The sequence below is a fragment of the Acyrthosiphon pisum genome, chromosome A1 (assembly GCF_005508785.2).
Source record: "Acyrthosiphon pisum isolate AL4f chromosome A1, pea_aphid_22Mar2018_4r6ur, whole genome shotgun sequence".
In the NCBI taxonomy this organism is placed as follows: Eukaryota; Metazoa; Arthropoda; class Insecta; order Hemiptera; family Aphididae; genus Acyrthosiphon; species Acyrthosiphon pisum.
Window position 1 is genome coordinate 62,957,327 of NC_042494.1, and position 9,275 is coordinate 62,966,601.

The window sequence follows — 9,275 nt, forward strand, 5'->3', positions numbered from 1 at the left end:
CCCCCCTCCAAAATTTGTACCTCCCTAATGCGCCAACTAGATACACTTACTGCCTAGTGTCCATTGTTCATACATAGGTACATATAACTAGGTTGTTATACATAGTATACAATTGTGACATATTTCAGCGATCATATCCATTTTGTTCTTATTCTATTGGCACCGATATTTGTATGACGTACCCGACAATCACCCTAACATATCTCCGGAAGAATATGAATACCTATTACAAAACGTTGGTATATCCGATGAGGTAACTATTCTATATTACTACTAAATTTATAATATGTATAATATATAGTTAGGATAATGACGTGAGTGTGCGATTCTGGACATAGTTACTTAGGTAGTTAGGTATATGATATAACAACCACATTTTAACATGCATATAGAATATAATTATTATACATTTCTAATTAGTAACTAGTAATTACGAACGAATCAATAGTGCTGATATATGACAAGAGTTCAAATTTGAAATTATTTCGATCATTATTATTACTTACAGTTATACCATGTATCTCCCTTCTAATAAAACAACAATTGTTGAGGACTGTCTTCTGTGATATGCAAAACAAATAAGATATCTAGTAGACGAACCTCCTCCCCACACCATGACTCCACAATTCAAGCACTGAATGTACGCTGTGACCACGGTTTAAGGGGCTATTTAAGAGCTGTCAGTCTTTCAAATTATTCTCTATTCTATAAAATTTTATATTTTAGTTGCCACCTTGAAATACTATTCTACTAATCTATTTAGTATATAACCTGATACCTATTTAGAGCGGATTATATGGTGTATTATATCAAAAAAAATTAATTCACTGAAATAATTCTCAGGCCTTGTAGAATCGTCGGATTTTCATTACTATTTTTTATCTGTAAGACTACCTACAAGCCGCATCGTAATCCATTTTTTGATTTTATTTCAAATTATTGTATAAAATAACTTGTAAAAAAACGCTAAAAAATGTATTATTTTTGAAGACATATTATAAGGTTTGAGATTAAAATATTGAAAAACGGAGTTCGATGCGCGGCCTGTATAGAATATTACTCTTTATTAGTTAAAAAAAAAAAATATATCAAATTTGGCTGATTTTACTGAACGAGGATCATTATTCCCGTAGAGCGTATTTTGTGTACAAAATTACATTGACTCCGAGTGCCTTAAGATAAAATTTAAGATTAAAATCTTAAACCGTGGGTGTGACTAATATGTTATTTTTATTCTTTGAAATTGCCTAAGTAATGCCCCTTAAAAGTTAAAATTTGAATGTATGAAACCATCTCACATTCTCCCTAACCGTTATTTTAATAATTTTTAAATATACATTTTCAACTCACTCCCGTGGTGTTTTAGCCACCAGTAATACCGTGGCTGTCCATATTTACATCATTGCCATTTATCGCGTACATACTGTGTTACTCGGCATTTTTGTGGAACGTATTAACTATGATGAATAACATGCCGATGTTTTTGCAAACTATGTTGGGTATCCAAACCAGCGAGGTGAACTATACATTATGTTATGATTGATGGAATTGTAAACTTAACTATGCAGTTTGTCTAATATTTTAATTTTTAGAGTGGATATTTGTATTGTATACCATTTATCTTGACGTTTTTAACGAGAAATTTTAACGCTACAACATATATAACAGTCAAAAACTTTAGCGGACTGTCACATACCGCGTGCCGAAAACTATACTGTTGTTTTGGTAACGTACTTATTTGAAATTTGTGACTAATAAGTAATATTACTATATTACTTGAACTTACTTACATTAAACATTAGATAGGCGCCTATACACGTTTTAGATTTTATACTTATTTATTATTATTAATATCTTTATATGAGTGCAATTTTATAGATGAAGTCATATAGATTTAATGTGTAGAGGGAGTTCCGTGAGCTCATATTCATTTGTGTCTTATTGTTATTTCATAAAAAGCTAACACAGAAAATGGGAACTTTTAAAAGTTAAAATTCATAAAAGTGGAAAATTCGTTAAGAATTTTTATCCGATTACTACAATAATCGATACAATATTGGTATAATATATTGTTGTATTTGTAATGTGTACCTATATATTATATTAGGTATATATTTTACTAGAAAACATAAAGTTGTGATTGATTTAGGTTGATTGGAAAACACTGAACAAATATAATATTATGCAGCAATGCAGCATTACCTATTGTAAATCAATGAATTATGAAAATTATAATAATATATTATACCTAGTACAGTAGTACCATTGATTATACATAGTATAATATAACTATGTATAATCAATGCTAATACTAATAACATATTATATTTATATTTGATAATATCATGTACTATTTATTCGATAACAGGGTGTATAATGGTTATTATATCACTATTGAGCATAATTTTTGAAGAAAACATCACCAAATTGCATGTCATCGTCGCAATATCAATAAACTTGGCTTTAGGTGATTTCGCTTACAGTGGAGGCTTCTTTCCAACACTCCTCGATTTAGCTCCAAATTATGCTGGTTTGTTGTCCGGTGTGTCAACGTTTATCGCATTCTTGGTTGCCAGTCCATCAACTTTTGTCAACAGCATCATTATTAAACAAGTTCGATAAAAAATATCATTATATTGTTAAAGTAAAGTCCGATCACCAGAACACGAATAAAAAAAGTTTTTTATTATAGAAAAATTACACCCTCGCCACGCTAATCAGTACAAATATTTAATAAATGCTATTTTTTTATTTAAATTTTAAATAATACAATTCTATCTTCTTATAATCTATATAATTATATTTATTGATTTATTTTACTACCTAAAAAATTACATTTTATTTAAATGGTTAATAATTACTATACTGGCTATATAGTTACATCGCATACAAAGTTTTACTAATAATAATCTAAATTTGTATATTTTTTTCTACGTCCTGAGGAATTGTTTAGATTTCTAATTCTACTTGTCTATCTTAACTCCTAAGTATGAAAAACAATACAATTTTTGTTTCCCACCTGTTGAAAATATAGTTATCTGCAATATTAATTTAAATAATAATGCATTTTATAAAGATTATGTTAATATTAGATAATTCGTTTTTATATTACCTATATTACCTTATGATTCCCCTTCAAATCAATCAAATCTTATACAATTTGCTTATTGTATAACATGTAAATACAAATTGTAAATATATCAAACTTTGTTTTAATAATAAAAAAAAGGTGGTAAGTGGATGTCGCTCTGCTGTACAGTAGGTTACAAGTGGGTCACTGTATAATGGATAGTATTAAATTTGAATTCAATGATATAATATCACTGTATAAGAAAAACGATTCTGAGCGGAGACGGTTTGTCAGTCTAGATATAAGGCATATTATATACTTATGTATGGCATTAAAAAAAATATTGACCTTTAATAGGTATCTATAATAAATTCCAAATTAATCATTGATTAATAAATCAATTATCTATAGTATCAATAATAAATTCCAAATTAATCATATCACAATATCCATTAGGTAACGCGTTATACATCAACAACAAACCGTGGTACTATCATAGATATATAATAGTATACTTTAGAAGTTTCAAGTACCCACGAATAATATTATACAATCACAACAAACTACAAAGTAACTAAAATAGTTTTCCAGGTTTTTTATTATGTAATTTCGTCCAAATTTGAACTTAAAATGACTATAAAAATAAACTGTGCTTATGTATTTCTTAGAATTTTTGGCAACAGAATTAAATATTTACATGGAATCTTGTTTTAAATTTTCAATCCTTAGATATAAAAGTTGAACATTTTATAATTTTTTAACTACAAAATAATTATTCAATTTTAAATTTGATAAATTTTGTCAAAATTTCACCTTAAAATGCTTATAAAAAATAATTGTGCCTATGTATTTTTAATATTTTTCAACTGCTATTGTAACAATGTATCAGGAGCCTTGTATTAATTTTTTACACTTTTTGGCCCAATAGATAAAACTTAATTGATATTTATAGAAAAAAAAACTAAAAAAATTGAAAACTTACAATGTCCGTAAACAACTCTAAAAGATTTAAATTATTTTCAAAATTTTATCGTATATATAGAAAATGCTAATATAAACATTCAGTGAAATTTTCAAGTTTCTACAGTCACTCGTTTTTTAATTACAACAAAATAAGACAATCGTTACGTAAGAAATCGAGTGAATATCAAATGTTATAAAAATATGAATTTCAAACGGTCATAAAAATTTGAGTTTCTTATAGACATTTTTTTTTCGATAAAGGTAGATTATCCTATAAAGAATCTTGTATTATATTTTCAAATCTTAGTTCTAAAAAGAAAAATTTTTACGAATTATTAACTCAAAATAATTTGCTAATTTTCGTGATTTTTCCATATTTTGTCAATTTTTGAACTTTAAATGCTTATAAAAAAAAACTGTGACTAAGGATTTTTAATATTTTTCAGCTGCTTTTGAAACAATATACTAGGAGCCTTTTATTAAATTTTCAAGTTTTTTTAATCAACAAATAAAATTTTATTGATATTTTTAGAAAAAAAACTAAAAAAAAATGAAAACTGATAATGTCCGTAAAGAGCTCAAAATAAGTCAAAATATTTTGAAAATGTTATGGTGTATAGAAAATGCTAATATAAACATTCAGTCAAAATTTCATGTATCTATGGTCTTTTTTTTTAAAGTTGCACCAAAAACCAAATTCAATTTTGTGAAAAATCGATTTTGCGTAAATATTCCCGTTTTTCCTTAATTTTTCTTTGGTTTTTCTTGGCGCTTTTGAAAATTACTGGGAATTTTAAATTTTGACCTCCCCGATGCACCAACGATATTCACTTTCCAATCGAACAAGATACTGAAGTTGAAAATCGAAGCATTATTTCGACTACTTATCGTGTACACAGACACAAAACAAAATAAAAAAAAAAAACACACATCATTGTAAAATCAATACATTCATCGTTGCACTCAGAATCTAACACGTATTACGTTGAATGTTGGGAGTTCGATTGGCAGAACGTAATTTCCGATAGCAGATTATATGGTTCACTTCATTTTTTATTCCACTCCGAGTAGATATTATAAAAATAACATGAACGAGTTTTAATATTCAATATTTTGAGGGAAGGAAGTTATTTTTAAAAAAGGTATCAAAGGTTGTATTAAATTACTTCGAATACCTACAGTACAAAATAGTTAACTAAAAACGAATTTGAACTGTTGGATGTTTTTAAATACTTTGTATTAATATAAAAAAATCAAATGTTTATTTCTATTATTATTTGTTATTTTGATTTTTTTCTTCAACACTTATATGATTCTATAATTATCATTTGTATTCCTTAAAACTAGTGATGAGCTCAGATAATAAAAAAATTATCTAGATAAGATACAGATAAATATAAAACGTTATTATCTAGATAATAAAATAGATAAATTAAAATTTTTACATATTTATAACAACAACATTGGGCAAGTGAGTGTCGCTCTGCTGTACAGTAGGTTACAAGTGGGTCACTGTAATAGATTGTGTTAAATTTGAATTCAATTATATAATATCATTGTATAAAAAAAAACGATTCTGAGCGAAAACGGTCAGTCAGCCTATGATATTACTAAGTAGGTATATTTGAGTATTTGACGATATTATTGTGAATAAAGTAATTTAAATATAACCTATTTACGTTGAACCTTGTTTTAAATTTTCAATCCTAAGCTATAAAAGTTGAACATTTTATAAATTTTATTGAAATTCTAACTTTAAATGCTTATAAAAAAAAATTGTGCATATATATTTTTACCCAAAAAATAAAATTTTATTGATATTTATAGAAAAAAAACTAAAAAAATTGAAAACTGACAATGTCCGTAAACAGCTCAAAAATAGTCTTTAAAAAATATTTTCAAAATTGTATGATGTATAGAAAATGAAAATAGAAACATTCAGTAAAATTTTCATGTACCTATCTATACAGTTATTCGTCATTAAATAACAATAAAATAACAAAACCGCTACATGAGAAATCGAGTGAATATCCAATATTGTAAAAATATGAACTTCAAGCGCTCATATTAATTAAATTTGATTTGCTTGTAGACAATTTTTTTTTTGATAAAGGTAGATAAACTTATGAATAATCTTGTATTATATTTTCAAATCTTAGATTTAAAAATAAAAATTTTTATGAATCTCAAATTACTTAAAATAATTTGCTCATTTTCGTGATTTTTCCGTAGGTATTTTGTCAAGATTTGAATTTTAAACGGTTATAAATTATAATAAAAAAACTGTGACTAAGGATTTTTAATATTTTTCAAATGTCATTGTAACAATGTATCAGGAGCCTTGTATTAAAGTTTCAAGCCTTTTTACCCAACAAATAAAGTTTTTTTTACATTCATAGAAAAAAATGTCATATATAAATGTTTTATCAGCAAAGATTGGTGATAATGAAAAAATACGAAGTACTTAAATTTCAACATTTCTCTTAAAGCTATATTTATTTATATAAAAAAAATTAGAAAATAATAATTTTATACAATTAATGACGGGCGTATACTGAACGTATAACTGTTTCAGGTTCTAGATCGATGTATGTATTGCTTTTACATAATGTGTGTTTTCTTAAATTTTTAAATTCTTGTCTGTCATCACCGTTTTGGTCAGTAACACTGCTTCGATTTTCTTCAACATAATATCTCGTTCGATGGGAAAGTGAATCTAGTTGATGCATTCGGCAGGTCAAAATTTGAAATTTGAAAATCTAATACAAGGCTCCTGATATATTTTACAATAACAATAGTAAAATATTAAAAATACATAAGTACAATTTTTTTACAAGCATTTGAAGTTTGAATTTGTTTACAATTTATCAAATTAAAATTAAAAAATGATTTTGTAGCTAAACATTTTTAAAATGTTCAACATTTATAGCTAAAGGTTGTAAACATAAAACAAGGTTACACGTAAATAGGTAAATTAATTACTTTATTCACAATAATATATCATCAAATATACTATTAGTAATATACTAATATATCATAGGCTGGCTGACCGTTTTCGCTCAAAATCGTTTTCGTATACAATGATTTTGTTCATTGAATTCAAATTTAACACCATCCACTATGACCCACATGTAATCTACCGTACAGCAGAGTGGCACACACTTGCCAAACTTTTTTTTAATTTCAATGTAAGGTTTTAGCCATTATATACTGTAGGTACACGTGTCAGTGGCTAGTAAGTTATCGTATTATTGACAATTCATTTTTGCTAGTTTTTTCTGTTATTATTGTTATTTTTGTTATTTTTATTATTCTTTTATATTATCGTGACTGGGCATCCAACCATCGATGTGATAGCCATCTGTTGTTGTTGTTGTCGACAGATAGTCGGGTAAGAGGCCAAAATGGACGCTTTCACATAATATTTTTTCATTTATTTTTTCGAACTCTAAAAGAACCCTCACATTGGATTGATTTATACCATAGTTCTAAATAGTTGCTATAATAATAATTCGAATATAGATTAGGCATGGCATCTCAAGGGAGTTAATAAATAACGAATCGAAACACTACTATAATTGCTAAACATGATCATGTATGATGGTTGTCGCCTACACGATGTTAAATAGTTATATACGTCTCTTTTTCCTATACGCAACGTCGCCACGCCATGTTATACTATTATTGAGTGCACTACGCAGTCATCATAAATTTATACTGTTACGTTATTAATTAATTGGTACCTATTACGTTTATCACCAAGTCTGCCATTAGGGTCTTAACCACAGGTAACTATAGCTAGACGATGGTATACAACAATATCTACCCACAAGCATTTACAATTTAATTTATGGAACTATTTCCGCACAAACTTGAGGCATAACTATGGTTGCTTACAAATTACAGTTAATTATTTATTAATACACGTATCCATTTTAAATGGTCTGCACATGTACCTATTGGGACCGTTCAAGTATAGGCATAAAGTATAGGTATAATTGCAAAATAATGCGTTTATGTTCATTTTGGTTTATTCAAATAAAAAGATATGAAATTTATTTGCATTTTTAATATTGGTTCTATTAATTGCAGATAGACAGCAGTCTTTTTGTTGGACATGTAGTTTTAGTGTATGCTACATAAATAGATACAGCTCATTTGTATAATGAGTACCTTACCATTTTATGACGAAGAAATTTAATGTCTGTACAAATTGCATACATTATTTTGTAGTGTGAAGTTGATACCATTTTTAAATAGTGTTACAAAATATATAATTATAAACACTTGACATAAAAAAATGAGGCCAGCTGTGAAAATTTAAAAACTATGAGAACAACACATTGTTTAAACATTGAATAGGTTAAACGTTTTCTGTAAGGTTTTTTTGCCTATATATTTTTATAAAATATGTTAATTTAATACAAATTGTTGTATGGGATGACTTCTATCATCAAATCAAAATAATTTAATGATTTAAACTAAAACTGAGACGTTATTATTATAATTTTTTTTAATGTGCATAAAACTTATTTTAGTGCAATACAGTTAGCGGGTGTACACTTTACAAATGTATAAATTAAAATCATGTGAAAAAAAGCAAATACAGTTCTTTAAAGCAGGGATCGAAACCGTGTCAAATTTTAATGGTTACGGTTTTAGTTCTTGAGAACGGTTTTCTAAATTTTCTGGTTTTGGTTTCGGTTTCAAAAAAGGTTTTTCCAATATTTTATCGGTTTAAAGAACGGTTTTAGAAAATTTTCGGTTTTGGTTTTTGGAACGGTTTTTAAAAATGTCCATTTTATTTTCCTGTCTAATTAATGTAGAGTTGATTTTTATTATCTATTAACTATTATAAGGGCCGAGTCTAAACCCCTGAAATATGCCTACTTTGTATAATTAGTGTACAATATACGATATAACAAATTTACGTTCAGCAGAACTAATTTCGTGTTATTAACTTGAATATTTCGTACCTAGTTTAGGTGCCTCATGCCTACTTTTACATTCAACATAATATTATGTTGTCATAATATGGTTGAGATCATTATTCGATTACATTAATATTTAATTGTATACTACAATAACATCTTCTTCTTCTTCTTCTTCAGCTTAGCGGTCCATTCAGGACCATCGCTGCCATCAAAATCTCTCTCCACCTCTCTTTCTGATATGCTGTTTCAAAAGTTGCGTCCTGGTACTATCATTTCTATATCTTTGGCAACTACGTCAATCCATCGGG

The 9,275-nt window shown here is 27.2% G+C and overlaps 1 protein-coding gene across 1 annotated transcript in view; it reads left to right on the forward strand.

Annotated features, from left to right (window-relative positions):
- Positions 1–9,275, forward strand: part of LOC100573358 (uncharacterized transporter slc-17.2) — an 18,969-nt gene that overhangs the window by 8,510 nt on the left and 1,184 nt on the right. The window contains exons 5-8 of the mRNA XM_003244032.4: positions 129–253; positions 1,367–1,516; positions 1,593–1,725; positions 2,369–2,613. Of these exons, the coding sequence (XP_003244080.1) occupies positions 129–253; positions 1,367–1,516; positions 1,593–1,725; positions 2,369–2,613 (653 nt within the window). The remainder of the gene's footprint in view (positions 1–128; positions 254–1,366; positions 1,517–1,592; positions 1,726–2,368; positions 2,614–9,275) is intronic.